This window comes from Gavialis gangeticus, unplaced genomic scaffold (genome assembly GCF_001723915.1).
Source record: "Gavialis gangeticus isolate Ggan-Ray unplaced genomic scaffold, GavGan_comp1, whole genome shotgun sequence".
Classification (NCBI taxonomy): domain Eukaryota; kingdom Metazoa; phylum Chordata; order Crocodylia; family Gavialidae; genus Gavialis; species Gavialis gangeticus.
This window is the reverse complement of record NW_017729004.1, coordinates 1,448,937-1,465,613: the sequence shown is the minus strand read 5'-3', so window position 1 is coordinate 1,465,613 and position 16,677 is coordinate 1,448,937. Positions and strand designations below refer to the sequence as shown.

Below are 16,677 nucleotides of genomic sequence, written 5' to 3'. Positions count from 1 at the left end.
TAGGCAGTGGCCATCCTAGCATGCCAGAGGTGGCAGCTACCAGGAACCAAGGGTGGAGACTGCAGGACAGGTATTGCACCACCAGCACTGGAAGTCACACACTCTGTAGCTTCCCCAAACCAGGCTTCTTTCTCCATTTCCCTGCAGGCTACCTTCCATCCCTCTCCACTGCAAGGATGCCCTATAAAAGCCTTCCCATCATGCCAGGCACACCATGCATCTCCTATTCTCCTCTCCCCTGCCCATGCCAAGGGGTTCCAAGTTGCTGCTTTGTCCCCATAGCAAGATCCAGGATCCCCCTCTACCCCTATTCTTTCTTTCCTTAAGTCACTCAGAGCATCCCCTGTGAGGCTCTAACAGGGTGATGGGAGTGGCACTATGCTGGAAGCTGTTAGTGGGCATCTTTGCCCTCCGGATGATTCCAGCCCTGGCTGAAGTTGCTGGTCTGCTAACCAGGGTCTAGGAGAGGGGTGCTCAATCCCAGGCTCACAGGCCAGATCCAGCATCCAGAGCCATGTCATCCAGCCTGTGAGCCTCCCCATGGACTTGTGGGGTATCTGCAGACTGCAGATTGGGTGCACAAGGTGGTTCAGGGCCTGATCCCGGTGTGCAGGGTTTGGCAAGGGCAACATGGGGCCTAATGCTGGCTGGGAGGAAGCAGCGTGGGTCCTCAAGGCCCAACCCTGGCGCACAGTGGCTGGGCAGAGGCAGCATGGTGCCTCTGGAGCCCAATCCTGGCTGGGCAGGGGCCAGGGGGAGGTGGCACAGGGCCTGATCCAGTCCATGAACTAGCCCTGTACCATTCATTTGGTCAAAACTGAGCACCACTGCTGTAGGCGGTCCTGGCAGCTCCTTTCCCCCCATCCCCCTGGGTTTTTCCCATTTTTACCACAATAAAGGTCCACACATCAAGCCCAAGAACATCCCATGAGACACCAGGACATTAGGAGCAGCATCCAAAAGCAACAAGGAGCCAAGGGCCATCGAGGCAAGGGTGGGAGAGGCAGCTCCCAGGACAGGCTGGAGAAAATGCTCAGAAGGGAACAGTGAAGCCTCCTAGCTGACTGTCCAGCGGAGAACATTCCCAGCGGTGCAGTGGGCCCAATCCAGCACATACCACAACATTTTTATCTGCCCTAGAAAAAATATTTGCTTCTGGAATGTATCACATGCATCAGGCCTGCAGGAATTCTTGTCAGGCACTGAACACAGCTTGGCTTTGTTACATACCTGCTCAAGGTTTAACTGCCGAGCCCAGCCCTATAATTTACTAATGAAGAGTGTTAAGATAATTGATGGGGACCAAGGCCTGTGCTACCACGTGGGAGGAATGGAGCTAAACCTCTCCCATGTGCAGCACCAACATGCCAGTGTGTGCAAGATCCCAGCTTGTATTTGTATTTAAAATTATAATCCCAACCCCTCCTGCCCTGGAGACCTTCTGACTGGGAGCAGAAAGAAAGTATTGCCTGAGTCTGCAGAGATGCTCAAAGTGCATCTGTGCTGGAGGACAAGGGGGCTTGCTCTTGTCAAGCCTGGCTGCTTAATAGAAGCAATCTGGTTATTTCCATGGCTTAGCCACCTGCTATAAACTTGGATTTGAGTGGTGACCAGTGCAATGATTCAGGAAGGTGAGCTTGCCTTCCCTCATGTTTGCACCCAGTTCTGTTGAGCTGCCCCCACTTCAGGGCTCACAAAACAGCCCTTTCGGCAGCAGAGATGCAGCTGCCGACACTGGAAGTCTGCAGCTGGACCAGAAAGCAACCTACCCTCCAGTCTCTGCTCCTTTCATCTCACCAGGATGTAAGCTCTGAAGCCCACCAAGGGAGGATTTAAGATGGCAAGCTTAGCAGAAACATCCAGGTGACTCAAGGGACTGTGGCTGGAACTCACCAAGAACGCCAGCAGTGTCTTCTACCCACAGCTGGCCTTTCTGCTCAAGCAAGCCCTCGCCCCCCCGCCAAGCTGTCACAACATGGTATCAGTTAACTTACTGCTTGTGACTTTAAATTAAAGCCAAGTGAGTGATGAGCTCCCAGCAGGGTTTTCTCAGACAGATGCTGGTGGTGCCTAGGATTAATTACTTGCATTCCAGCAATGGCTGGAGACTCCAGCAGAGACAGAGGGCCAAGAACAGTAGGATCTGTATTTAATACAAAATGAGAAATGTAACGTGAGGCGCCCACACTTGAATTAGACAAAACCAGATGGGGGAGAGAGGGGTTGACGCAGCCAATCATGAGCACGTCCACACCACAGCAGCACAGGTCCTTTCTTCTGCCAGTGGGGAAGGACCAGCTGTATGGACTCAACTGCTCTTTCTGCCAGCTATTGCAGCCCCTTTGCCAGCTGGTGCTTCCCACACCCTGCCAAGGTGCCTCCCATGCCCTGCCAGCACAGCTGCTTAAGCCAAGCTGCCCAGGTCTAACAGGAGCTATGCAGAGCCTTCAAGATGCCACGTGCTGGGGGCTTCCTCCCAGCAGCTGCTCTCTGCCACCAGAACTTCTAGCAGCCACATGAAAGGAAGGCCTTGGATTGCAAGTGCAGCAGGGCACAGACTGTGCATGTGCCCAGTGCTTGGCACCAGACGCCCAGTCCTCTCCAGAGCCTACTGCAATACAAACAGTCAGTGTCGGCCTGGAGATGGCAGCTGCTCGCCCGATGTATCTGCATTTGGAATTCACTGATCACTGCAGTACATTTTGCTCTTCCCAGTTCCCTGAGGCTGGAACGTGGCCCAAGGGCAGGGCAGAGGGAATGGGCTGAGGCACCGATCCCACAACAAGCACCAGCCAAGTGAATCACTGCACCCAGACAGAGATCTCAGCAGGGCTGAGGCTGCATCAGGATGTTTGGGGGCAGTGATGGGAGGGGGACTGGGCTGAGCTGCTGCCACATTCTGTTTTCCCAGGTATTAAGCACCACCATCCTCTCTGCCCCAGGCCTCCAAGATCACAGTACGGCTGCGGACATCCCTCTGGCGAAGAATGTGACATTCCTGTCCTGAATTTTGTACTGGTAGGTTCGGGGGAGATCCCTCTCTGTGGACAGCTCTGCTGGCCCCCTCGGAATAATCTTCAGCTGCAAACAAGAAACAAGATTGGGAGCAGCTTTCCTGTGGCTGCTGTCACAGCCCCATCACCCCAAGAGAAAGGCCTGACATGTCAACGATGCAGCTTGGGCTAAAAAGCCTTTCACATCCCTCACTGTCCTGGCTGGCAGGGTTGTGACTGCCAACCCAGGGATTACCCTTCCGTCACCAAAGCAGGCACCTTTGCTGGTGGCAGCCTGAGCAGAGGCCAAGCAGCTAACTGAGTCCTCAATAGTGCCCAGCCCTTCCCTGCCTCCAAACCAGGCCTGGGGTCATCTGAAGTGGTTGCTGAGAGAAGCTCCTCCACGTTATACCACAGCCATCATCACCTCTGTGCTACAGGAGCAGCCCGGGCTGCAGAGCCCTGTTGTCCTACCTTTCCCTCCCAGCAGCACGGACTTCATGGCATGTGCCTCCCCCAGCAAGCCTTGCTTTGCTCTGGCTGCACTGTTCCAGGGGATCTGAGCCAGCAGGGTGAAGCCTGGAGATCAGCAGAGAGCTGCTATAATGGCTCTTTCCTCTCCCAAGAGGTCACGTCAGGAGGAGGGGATGTCATTACTGTGCCAGCACACCATTATTACCAAGGTACTGAGTAGAACAGCCCGAGGGCTGCTCTACAGGACAGAGCAGTTCTTGCTGGAACCTCTCCAGAGCCTATTGCAATACAAACAACCCCAGGGCACTAGCCCTGTGCTGCTTGGGAACTTCCTGACTGCCACGTGTCATCCATCAGCAAGAGAAGGGAGCAAACTCTCCCAGGAGTTACCTGTCCATGGATGTCTTTGCAGAAGCCGGTGGCCAGCCCCTCTGCCCACAGGATGAGGTTGCTCTGGTGACACAGGGCCTTCACGACCAACTCATTCTCCGTATCATCCGAGTCCTCACTGCTGTGCACCAGCACTACGATGTTCCCCTGGAGCAGAGAGTGCCAGAGAGCAGTTAAATCATTTGCTGACAGTCACCTCCATGTCATGGGAGGAGATGAAGGACCTGCACTCACACAAACACAGTGCACCCTAAGTTACTGAGCCCCCTAGCTCCACTGTATCCGCACCAGTCTGGGTCCTGAATCAGAGGCGGGAGAAGAACCAGGTTACGTAACACCTCTCCAGCCTAAAAATACATGAAGGTTGTGTTACAAAGCAGCTGCTGCTGGCTGCACTGATCTGTAAGCAGATTCAAAAGCCTCAGAAAAAGAATTGTGTCAGGAGAGAGAGAGAGCTAACCCTATTTGGGGTCAGGAAGGAACTGTACACCATGGTCAGACTGGCACAGACTGGAGGGGATTTCACCTTCCTCTGTAGTGCAGAGTGTGGCTTCTTCCTGGGAGCATGTATTAACAACCTTTTATAGAAGCAGGTCACTGGCTGCTGTGGTCTCCCTGCTTTACCTGTGGCAGGTTCAGGGGCGATGCCTGGTGTTGTGTCAGGGCTGACTGTGTTGTTTTGCTAAGAGGCTGGACAATGGATTTGTGTGGGATGGTTTGGACAGGGCTGATCCTGCCTCTGGAGATCCCTTCCAGACTGACTTCTCTCTGATTCTGTGAAGAGAGGCACTGCCAGGGGGATAATTCCCATCAGTCATGCTGTGGGAGACGGGGTGGGGAATGGGGGAGTTTTGAACAACCCAATACTACTTCCAGATCATGTAAGTCTGCCTCAGCCCACGTGGACCTGTTCATTAATGTATTTTTTGTTGGCTTTTGTCTTTTTTAATGAAAAGGTCTGATCTAGCTGTAACAGACCCTCCCCTGTCTCTCCAGGGCAGCCAAGATTGATTATAAAGGCAGTGGGTGCTGATTTTTCCCCACCAGCCTCCAGACCTCCCCTTGTGCTGTTTCACATCCTGCTCTCCCCTCAGTGTCCTGCCTAGTGAATCCACTTCTTACCCTTAAAGGAACCCCACTGAGGTGCCTGAAGGTCATCCCATCCCCCACAAGTTTTCCAATGCCCAAGATCTAGTCTCTCTTGCTATATCCAAGACACTATGGAGAAAGTTCAGTTCAGGCTCCTGTCAGAAGAGCCGGAGACAGATAACTGGTATGGCTGAGGTACAGCCAATCCCATGTCTGACCCTCAAGACCCCACCAACTCTTTGGTTAGGAAAAGAAGAGATGAGAAATATTTATTTCTTCCATCTGCATAGAAGACATCACTTTACCCCAATAACCAGTTATCCCTCAGTGTCCTAGAGCAGGGATGGGGAGACCTCACTTTCCTGGCCACCAAAAACCTCACCCTGGTGTCATGGAGCACAGAGGATGTTAAACAGCACAGAGCCACATCTAACGGCTGGAAGCCAACCCTGCTCTCACACCATGGTGATGCTCTGAAATACCTCTGACTAACTCAAATGGGAACTGCAGAGGGAGTTTGGGTCCATGCCTGAACTGGAATTGGATCAGTACCCCAAAGGGCAAAGCCCGCTCAGCTCATTAGTATCCAACAGCAGGCAGCAGCTCTGCCCCATGGAGGAAAAGCAGTGGTTGCTAATCCCAGGCAAAGCAGCACTGACTGAAGGGAAGAATGCCGCTGAGAAGCAGTCTGGATACTCAACATCCGTCTGGGCTGGTTTGGACAGGGCTGACCCTGCCTTAGGCAGGGGTTGGACTCAATGATTTCTAGAGGTCCCTTCCAGCCCCACTTCTCTCTGATTCTAATTGTGGGCAGGGGGAGCAGAGAAGCCCGGCCATACCTTTAGCTGAGAGCACACGGTGACCCTGCAGTAATGGATGAAATCCAACACGTCCACCGGTCTCATGCCCAGGCTGAGCAGGACGCTGACATCATCCACGAGCAGCACAGGACACTTCCAGGAATCATTCTCCGAGGGCGTCAGGGATGTGCGGACAAACTCGTACAGGGCTTTCAGGTTAGAGCCACCCTCTCTGGAAGAGAAGACAAGTGTCCCTGGGCCTGGTGTGCCTGCCACACTGGCCCTGCTCTCATCAGAAGTGGAGCAACTAAAGCAGCGTGACCTCCTGTGACAAAAAGCAGCTGTATCTGATGCAAAGGTGCTTTGCACTGGAATAAGCACTGCTAGTGCAATGCAGCCGTGACCTCGTGAAGGGGACACGGTGCTTCTGTCACGCTCATTTCTCCATGGGTGCAGACAGGAGCACTGCAGAGTGCACAGAGAGAGGAATAGCTTATTACTGATGAAAAGCTCTGTCCCATGTGCTGTAGGGGCCCTTGCAGCTGTACAACTGCCCTTTGTATCTGAAAAAGATTCCCTCTAAGGATCCCCTTCCAGTAGCTCACTCAACCTGTCTCCAGCTCAGAAGTACAGGGAAGGAGGCCCACTCCATCCCTCAGCCCCCAGCAGAGAGCAGGATGGAGCCACTTCCTTCCTCAGCAGCCAGGAGAGCCCCAGGTAGGCACAGTCACAGCAACAGTGAGTATTTCAGAGTTTCTGAGTCGTTTCCATTTGCAAGTGTGAACTGAATGCTGGACCTACAGCCTTGCAGATATGTAACACTGTTTATCTAGGCAGCAGTGGGATAGGCACAGCACCAGCCTGACATGCACTGCCCAGAGCTAATGTGCCAGGGAGGGCCAAGCACCAGCCGACAGCAAGCCCAAGCAGATAGCCAATGGTGTAATTGCTTACACCACCTGTCCAGCTGCAGCCCAGAATCACATCATGACAAGGTTGCAGCATGCCCGTGTACTACAGCAACAACAGGTAGAAGTCAGTCGCCTGTCGGAGTTCTGGGCTGCTCCGATCAATGCCCAGAAGCCTCCCTGGTGGGGACCTGGTGACTGTCTGGGGACCTGGTGACTGTCTATAAACTCACTAGGGGGGACCAGAAGGGTTTGGGAGAGACACTGTTTCCCCTAGCGGCCCCTGGCATAACAAGGAATAACGGCCACAAGTTGCTGGAGAGGAGGTTTAGATTAGACATCCGCAAGAACTACTTCACGGTCAGGGCGGCTAGGAGCTGGAACCAACCTCCAAGGGAAGTGGTGCTGGCTCCTACCCTGGGGATCTTTAAGAAGAGGCTTGATGCCTACCTGGCTGGACTCATTTGAGTCCAGTTTTTCTCCTGCCCAGGGTGGGGGTCGGACTTGAAGATCTACAAGGTCCCTTCGACCCGACTTCTATGATTCTATGATTCTCCCAGGCACATGCAGACAGAGCGAACGTGCAAGTGAACCTTGCACCTTTGACTAGGAAGCATGTGGGAGAAGGGAAGCGCTAAGGAAGCTAAGGACTGGCTGGCCAGTGCCAGGCATGGTGCAGAAGGAAGTAAGAAAAACTTCTTCACTGTTAGAGTGGGGAAGCAGTGGAGTAGCTGCCAGGGAAGCTGTGGACTTCCCATAGCTGGAGGTGTTCAAGGAGAGGTTGGACGGCCACTGGTGGAGGATGATCTAAGTGTAGCTCTGCTGTGTTCTACCATGAGGATTTCCCAGGCTTCTGGGCTGTAGTGTTTTCCCCCTTCCCTCCTTTCTGCTATATGCCACAGTATTTTTAGGCCTCCCTCACAGGCATTAGGTGCTGGCTGCAGCCCAGGTTGGGAATGGGGACTGGGCTGTGCCAGTGCTCCTGCTGGGACTCTACCCTGGAGGGTCCTAGCTAGAGAGCCTTGCCCCTCCACTTAAACTCAGACCAGCGGTGCATTTGGGGTTCGAAGGGGCTTTACCCTGGGGTCAGACTGGTACAGATTGGACAGAGGTTTGCCTTCCTCTGTAGCAAGGGGTGTGGCCTCTACCATTGGGTGCTGTGGTTCCCCTGCTTTCTCTGTGGCCAGTTCATATGTGATGCCTTGTGTTGTGTCAGGGCTGATGGTAATTTTACAAACAGATTAGATTATGGATTTGTATAGGATGGTACAGACAGGGCTGACCCTGCCTCAGGCAGGGGGTTGGACTAGATGTGACCTCGAGAGCAACCTTCCAGCCCCACTTCTCTATGATTCTTTGAAATCCTCCCAGACAGAAGCTGCTTCTCACAAAGGCATGAGTCTTGGCTGAAGCCAATTCCTCAGACTCTCAAAGAACAGAGAAAGCAAAGGTAGCAGCTGAAGGGGAAGACCCAAACCCTGGTCTGCTCCTGGACTGTACGGGTCCCAGCAGGGGGAGAGCAGATGTGCTGGTGACTAAGGACAGGACAGATGACCGGTGGTGTTGGGCACTCTCTCAAGTTTGGACTGACTCACATGTCTGCACTTAGAAGGGTCAGTGCATGTGTTGCTACTACCAGCAAAAGACTTGAAGAGTGATTGCTGTCACATGCAGCACCTGGAAGGAGGGGTCAGAAGGGAGCTCTGTTGCAACTGCTGTCACGTGGCACGAGCTACATTGGTGGCACACGTGTCCCTGGGCCGGATGCTGAGCCCACATGCTACTGCTTGTACCTTTTCTAAAGGCTCAGGTGGTTACCTGATAAACTGCAGAGGGTTTGGCTGTCCCGTGGGTGGCTCCTCTTTGAACAGGACCTCGAAGCAAGACTTCAAGCCTTCCAGGAACACAAGCTGTCCCCGCTCCTTGGCTGCAGGCAGGCTGACTCCCTGGGCACAGAAGGACATTACATTACAACACCAGTGTCTTCACACAAATAACCACGTGCACCCCGGCCCTAATCTCATGTACTCTGAAGCCAGACCCCAGCTGAATTCCATGCAGCAGTGGAGGCAGACAGCTCAGCTTTCCACACTGCTGGATGCACCCACTTCCTGCATTTTGCCAAACCCTCTGAAGCAACAGCACTGAACATTTTCCAGGTCCTTTGGAGCTCAACCCCTCTAAATTACACTATTTGAAGGAGTCCTCAGTAATGAAAGGTGCCCTTGCAACACCTGTGGAAAGCAGGTAGCATGATTATTACTTAGACCTGGAGGAAAAAAGAACACAGTAAGTACAGAGAAGGGCAACCAAGATGATCAGGGGTATGGAGCAGCAGCTGTGCCTGGAGCAAGGGAAAAGGCTGGGCAACTCCATTTGGAAAGGAGATTGAGGAGTCTTTAATGTCAGAAAGAGTATGGACAAAGTGAACATTCACGAAGTCCCAGGAAACAAGAAGTGGGGGGCACCCCTACAATAAGCAGGAAACAGGATTAAAACCAACAAAAGGACTTCTGCAGGCAGCACGTAGCTGACTTGAGGAACTCCTTGCCACAAGGGGCCGTAGAGGCAGATTGTATAGCTAGGTTAAAAAAGGGACCACACAAATTCATGGTCAGGCCTACTGGGAGCAACGGAATTAGAAGGGGCGGGGGTGTATCCTCTGAGAGCCCAAAACCAACGATGCTGGATGCTAGGGAGGGTCTGACAGGGGATGGCTTACATGCCCTGCACATATACCCACCCCGTAAAGCATCTTCTGCTGGCTGCTGTGCTAGATGGACTGCTGCTCCGAACTAGGGTAGCAACGCTTGTGTTTTTCTGTGCTGAAGTGGTGCCCTCAGAAATCAAAACGCACACCAGCCTCAGAGCCTGGATCTAGAATGGACCTCATGGCAACCAGTCCTGGCCCGAGACTTTCCCCACATCTGAGCTCATCGTTTTTCTCTACCAGTGCTACTGGAAACATTTCCATCCTCTGAGGTATCCATGTGGGGGAGACTTACAAGTACTATCTGCTCAGGATGTGGCTTTAGACACCACTTGCAGCTGTTTGACAACAGTATCTCCCCCAGCACAACCAGGATCTGCCAGGCTAGGTGTGCTTCATATGCATGGAAAGCGGGAAGGATGATCCAAGAGGGCTGCTCCCTGCTCTTGCAGTGCCTCTCTGGGAAGCAAGTCAACATTGCCTCCACTTCAGAGGCGGGAACCCCAATGCAGTAGGAACTCCCAGCTCATGCAATGTGTCAGAAAAAGAACTGGAACAAGATGAAGATCTTCCTCAATCAACCCCATCCCCACCCAACCCCTTCACAAGTCTTCACTGGTATGCATTCCCAGGCAGGTGTTTTTTGTTGCAACACCCCTCTAGCCCTTCTAGGAAAGTCAGCATGCCTAGCAAACACAGTTTGGGCTCAAAACAATCCAGAGTCAGAATTCATCTCTGCTTCCCTGTTAAGGTAGCTTGTCACATTTAGCTTTAGTTGCACCTGCTTGAGTAGTGACTTATAGTATTACTTGAATGTTTCTGTTATATTCAGCCTTATTTAACCATTGCTTCTCTATAGCCTCATTATTATTTGAACTTTTCTGTTTCATTTTGTGTCTGCACTATCAGCAAATAGCCTTGAGCACACTTTCATAGGGAGCTTATGTGCCAGCATTATCAATATAGGCATGTACAAGGTCTGTTCAAAAAGTATCAAGACTGATGCTGTAGGAAACAAAATATTTTATTTACAGGAGTTTCAGCTTTATCTCCTTCGAAGTATGCTCCTTCTGCAGCCACACACTTCTCCCAACGTTTCTTCCATTGTTGGAAGCATCTCTGATAAGCGATTTGTGGAATCGCAAAAGGTGCTCAGTAGCATTTTGTTTTATGGTAACCACATCACAAAATCTTCCTTTCAAGGTTTTCTTTAGTTGAGGGAAGAGAAGAAAGTCACATGGGGCCAAATCACATGAATATGGAGACTATGGCACTTGTGGGATATGGTGTTTGGCTAAAATTTTGCTAAAAACTGCTTCATAAGCTGTGCTGAGTGCGCAGGCGCATTGCCATGGTAAAGCATCCAAGAGTCGGACGCCCACTTTTCTGGTCACTTTTCTGATTGTTTCATTTCTAAGTCACTGCTTAGAATTGAATGACATGAACCAACAGAAATTCCAACTTCTTCTGCTATCTCTCGGACAGTAAATCGCCTATCATTTCAACCCAAACTGCAAAGCACTGCCACATTTTCATCATTTCATGATGTTGAAGGGCATCCGGAATGCTCATCACTTTTGACCAACGATCGTCCTTCTTTAAACCGATGATACCACTCAAAAACTCTTGCATGACTCATAGTGTCATCACCAAATGCTATTTTAAGTAATTCAGATGTTTCACTTGCCATTTTCCCAATTTTCATGCAAAATTGAATGCACAAGCATTGTTCTGGGCACTGTGACACAACAAAAGGGGACATGAGACACAAATAATCTTACTCAACTGCTGGCCACAGAAAACCAGGAAAACACCATGAGTTGCAAACTTGTCCAGAGGAGTCCCAACATGCCCAGACATATTCATCAAAGCCACGCCCCCCGCAATAGTGTGTACCACAAATACACGTTCAGTCTCGATACTTTTTGAACAGACCTTGTATAGTGTGGCCCTTCTTACTAGTTCAAATTAATTGAACTTGGCACTAACCAACTAAATCAGAGGGATGACATGACTGGATACGTTAATGAAAAGTGATATGAGGGGACCAACTGAACAGTGCCCAACTGCAGAGCCCTTTTAATTTCTGGCTTTTATGGACAGACCAAATTAGGAGTCCAGGGCAGGCCCAAATTAAGACACTGGGAAAAGATCAAAGTAAATTGTGTGCATATGATGGGTTTGTTGGAACAAAGGAATAGGCTGACAGGATAAAAACATGAATAGTATGACGATGCTCACATCAAAATCAATCAATGGTACCTGGAAATGAAGAGTCAGAGGAGTAAAGTTAAAGAAAAAGCATAAAAGGGGGGTTAACAAGAAATTCGGTATGTGTTGTCATCCAAAAACAGCCATTACCCACAGAAGACCACCCTCTACTTTCAGAAACTGATTGGCCATCTTTTCTATGAAGTGGAGTGACATCTGAGATTGGGTAAGACTATTTAACTAAATGTTTTTCTTTCTATGTAGAAAATATTAATACATTTCATGTGTTAATACAATTAGATTTTAGTTAAGCTGAATGGTGTGAGGCATATTCCATGTTCACTCTGGGTTGATTATGCTTTAGTGATCCTTTAGTGCCATGGGTGCGTAACATCCCCAGTGTGGAAACTGAGGTAGAAGGGACTAAACTGATGTTAGGTTTAACCGCATTAACTTCCTTGGACTGGCATCAGGCTTGGATTAGGTTCAGTGAGATTCAGGACTTGTCTTCAATTAACAGATCGGGGCTTGGCATGTCCCCAGAACAGCAGTCAAGCTACAAACAGCAATAGGGTTAGCTTCTGAGCAGCAGCTGTGACCAGAGATGCTCGATCCCTCTACATGACCACCTCCAGCATCAGAAATACTTGGACTCCAACCTGCCCCCTCTCCTTTAGCAGTCCTCCTATCTGGAGCTTAAAGCACTGCTGACTCCAAACCAGATAGGTATGCACACATGTAACAGGTGTCCAATCAGGGGCAAACCTGAGTTAACATCACAGCCAAGCCAGGCCCGAGAGCCCGGTTATGGGGAGGGCCCAGTACCTGTGGCTCCCGCTAACATCTGCCTGCCACTTTGGAAGGCTGGGTCCCCAACTCATCCAAGAAGTCCAAGTCAATGACAGAGCAAGGGAAAGAACCCCAGCCTTCCAGGACCTGGCTCAATCTTCTTCTCTCCAACAACATGACTTTTTCTTGCTGAGTATCCTGTAGCACATCCAGCCTGGATCATTCCAGATTCTTGAGAAAAGCCAGACTTGTTACAGACAGGCTCAAGCAAACACATTCCACATCTAAACATACCTCTCCACTGTCTTGTTTTCTGAGCCAGATTTTTAAAGCACTGATGTAACTTTGAAACGTGGGCTGCTCCACAAGGGAGAAAGTTTGCAGATGGACCATCCAGTCACACTGAACATTAGTCCCCTCTTACGTGCAAGTGACTAGAAGCCAGAAACAACAGAAAGTCTACCACAAGGTGCCACAAAACTCGTTTTAATGTGACATCTTATTGCTCAGTACCCCAAACTGGGAAGTCAGGCTAAGCTTGGTGCATTCTTGAGTGCCAGGAAAGACGGTCTGGCACATACAGGCCACAATCTTTTGGGATCTTGTATAACAATGATTGGTTCCATTCCTAAGCAAGCTGTAGGATGAGCCAGGTGCCCAACTGACCACCCAACCAATAGAATAATAGAAAATGAGGGTTGGAAGGGACCTCAGGAGGTCGCATCAAGTCCAACCTCCTGCTCTAAGCAGGACCATCCCTAACTACATCATCCCAGCCAGGGTTTTCTTGAGTCAGATCTTCAAAACCTCCAAGGATGGAGAATCCACAACCTCTCTAGATAACCTGTTCCAGTGCTTCACCACCCTCCTAGTGAGAAAGATTTTTCCTAATATCCAACCTCAACTTCCCTTGCTGCAACTTGAGCCCATTGCCCTTGTTCTGTCATCTGCCACCACTGAGAACAGTCCAGCTCCATCGTCTTTGCAACCCCCCTGTCAGGTGGTTTAAGGCTGCTATTCAATCCCAAGTCACGTGTCCCAGCCCCCAAATCATTTTTGTTGCCCTCCACTGGACTCTCTCCAATGTGTCCACATCCTTTCTGTAGTGGGGGGCCCAGAACTGGACAGAGGACTCCAGATGTGGCTTCCCTAGTGCAGAATAGAGGGGAAGAATCACTGCCCTTGATCTACTGGCAATGTTCCTACTAATGCAGCCCAGGATGCTGTTAGCTATGTCGACTGAATCCCTATTACTTGACTGCAGTCAAAAACGCCACAAAGCTAAAAATGCCCTTGTATAGGTAGCAGCCTCTCTTGCATCCTGGTATCATCCATTAGCAAAGGCAGGAGGAACAGCTCCTCACCCCACAAGAGTGAAGATACTCTCTCCCCCTCTCTCACAGGAGCTACTCTGTGCTGAGGGAGGAACCCAAACCAGAACAGCCAACTTCTGTCCTTTATATAGCTGCTGTGTTTCATTTCTGTTTAATTTCATTTGCTGCATTTCATAGCTGGTTGGACTGACCCAGGATTCTGGGATAAAAGGCAGGGAAAACTACCATTCAGTGCTGAATATTGCTCCCAGTGATACTAATCTACCATCTGTTTGTTATATGCATTCATTACAATTTTGTACGATTCCATTTCCTTGTTTCACAATAACAGTTAACGACATTGTGGGTTTTTGTAACTTATAAGCATCCAACTTGCTAAAAATGAAAGTCTCTCTCTGTATTGATCTAATAAATCAGTGTTTAAAATACCTGACCATTATTTAGCAGTATTTGACAGGCAACTGACCAAGTCTTTTTGGTCTGGTCAAATACTCAACCCTAGCAGGCTATGAAGCAACTCTGGCTTCCTGATGGAATGGCAGAAATACTCCAAGGTGGAGACCCAGGAGAGAGAAGACTTGCAGGCAGACATCTGGTTTGTAAAGCTTCTTGCCTGCCCACTACAGCACCTAGAAAGCTGCTATCTTACTAGCATCCACATTACTACTTAATCAAAGTCTTACCCCTTGAATTTTTCAACATCATTCTCTGTAGAGAGTTTGGACTTCTCCCAAACATCACTTGGCCAGCACAGTGCCCTTAGAAGACACGCACTGCTATTCTCAGTTGACCGATGAGAGACAGACATATGCACCTAAATGTGAAGCAATCTGCCCAGCGATCTGCTGAGTAAGATCAGCAGCAGAGCCGAGAATAGCCCCTACCTCTCCCAATTTCTAATCCCACCATTCATGCATCTCATCGTCCCATCCCCAATTATTAACCTCAAACCTCAGGCAGCAACATGGTGCATTTTATTGTTTTTCCTCCTCTTATTAGGAAAAAAGCAAGTGTTAATTGTCCGGTCTTTCAGACCTGTTCCTTCCAGCTGTCACGTTTCACCTGGTTTGGAAGCTTCCGTAAGAGCCCAGCCCAGGGACCAGCAGGAGGGAAGAGCCTGGGTTTCACCAGATAAAGCAAAGTCATTTCCAAGACATTAGCTTTGTGCTTTCTCCTTTGTGGATCAATATGCTCCTTCAGTGCTTATCAGCCCACCCGTGCTCTGCTAATGATACCAGAGAGAGCTCTGCCTGGTTGGTGTCCCTTCCCAGCTGAACCGCTGAGGACAGAACTCCATTCATCAAGGCCGATGCCAGAGAAGAATTGTTCAAGGCGATTTAGAAAAGGAGATTTTAGTACAATGCTTTCTGTCTGTGTCAGCTGATAGGGCTGAAACCATCGACTGGTATCTTTGTCTAGTGAAGGCCCTTGGGAGGAAGAAGTGGGGATCTGATTCAGAGTCATTATTTTCTCTGTGCTAAATCTACCCTGGCTTTACCCTTCATCAAGGCACATTGATCACTGTCATGCCGGGCTGTGGGTGGCCAAGTCTGGGGGTCCCCCAGGGTCAGAAGAAGCAACCAAGATCTGAGGGGAGTGTGCAGTCTGAGTGATGGGGAGCCAGGAAGCCAGAAGGACCATCTGGGGGACTGAATCAGAGATCCAGAGGGTCACGCAGGGTGCAGGGTCAGGTATCTGAGAGATTAAACCAGAGGTGGGTTAGAAAGCCAAAGGGTCAGGTCAAACTCAGGGTCTGCAGGCAACCCAGGTCGGGTTGCCGGAGAATCCAACAGAGGCACAAGCCAAGGGTGAGGCAGCCTGGGTACAAGATGTTGTCTGGAAACTTCCTCTTCTGGGTCAGGGGTTTTTCTAGGGAGGGGTAAAGGGTCAGCTGACCCTTGCTCGTCACTCCAGTGGCAGGGAGTGTGTTGGTGGCTAGGCCCAGATAACGGGTTCTGACCACCTATATCTGCTCTGGTGCTCAGCTGAGGAGGGGGACACTGCAACGAGTGGCTGCACCAGGCAGGCCAAGGCTCCAGGTTCGAGGCCACAGCCTGATAACCACCTTGCACCCATTTCTGGGAGGAAACCATTCTCACCTGTGTTTGGGACCTTGGCTATGGCTCTTCTTGGTGAAACTGAATGCAGGAGTTCTTTGAAAGAACTGGCCTGTTCTCTCTGACACGGCCCTTTACTTCCACAGTACCATTGAGCAGCGTTAACAAACCCAGCCCTCCTGTTGGCAACACAAAGGGGCTTCATCCCATTGCACCATCATCTTGCCTCTCACAGCTCCCCAGGGGAGGCAACAAGGGCAAGGCCCAGTGAACAGACACACACACAGTAGCTGGCATGCAGCTGCCGGTTTCCCCACCGGTTTGCTTCCTATCACACCTGCCCCAGCTTCCTGCAGAGGCCAACCTTGGACCTGAAAGGTGACAATGGAGCTTTGCAGGCAGCACTACCACCCGGCTGGCGAAGCAAATGTATGCTAGAGCCTGCTCTGTGAAGGCAAATGCTGCACCAAGGAAAACACATTCCCAGGCCAGGGGAAAAAATACATTCTGTTACATGGGCAGGGGGCTGTACCTGATGACCTCACAAGGTCCCTTCCAGCCTTAATGTCTATGAAATATATTAAATCTATGGAACTTGTGGGCCACCACCAACCCAGGTGAAATGTGTTTGCCTGCTGCTTGCATCTGAAAGTCCCCAGTGATCAGTCCATCTGAAACAAGGCTGAGGAGCAAGATGGCCCACCTGGCCTGGTGCTTCCATTCATGCCCTCCCAGGTTCAGTGGGGAATGGGAACACACCTCGTTATCCACACATTCATGCTAGGCCCATCATAGTCCCAGATCCCAGCCCTGGCCGCCCATCCTGCTGCTAGATGCCACTCCCCACCTGCCCATGGCCCCATCCCATCTGCCTCACCAAGCGTGCCCTGCCCATGGGGGTCCCGAGCCGGTCTCCATGGAG

At 50.6% G+C, this 16,677-nt stretch overlaps 1 protein-coding gene and 1 long non-coding RNA gene across 2 annotated transcripts in view; one reads left to right on the top strand and one right to left on the bottom strand.

Annotated features, from left to right (window-relative positions):
• Positions 1 to 2,126: 2,126 nt before the first annotated feature.
• ELP6 (elongator acetyltransferase complex subunit 6) overlaps positions 2,127 to 16,677 on the bottom strand; it is a 49,410-nt gene continuing 34,859 nt past the window's right edge. Inside the window, exons 4-7 of the mRNA XM_019508003.1 lie at positions 8,473 to 8,600; positions 5,786 to 5,978; positions 3,858 to 4,004; positions 2,127 to 3,081 (exon numbers count right to left, since the gene is read on the bottom strand). Of these exons, the coding sequence (XP_019363548.1) occupies positions 2,953 to 3,081; positions 3,858 to 4,004; positions 5,786 to 5,978; positions 8,473 to 8,600 (597 nt within the window). The 3' untranslated portion in view covers positions 2,127 to 2,952. The remainder of the gene's footprint in view (positions 3,082 to 3,857; positions 4,005 to 5,785; positions 5,979 to 8,472; positions 8,601 to 16,677) is intronic.
• Positions 6,821 to 13,086, top strand: LOC109291141. The gene is made up of 4 exons (XR_002095757.1): positions 6,821 to 6,837; positions 7,215 to 7,339; positions 11,753 to 11,801; positions 12,096 to 13,086. It is a non-coding gene; the product is annotated as an uncharacterized LOC109291141 (long non-coding RNA).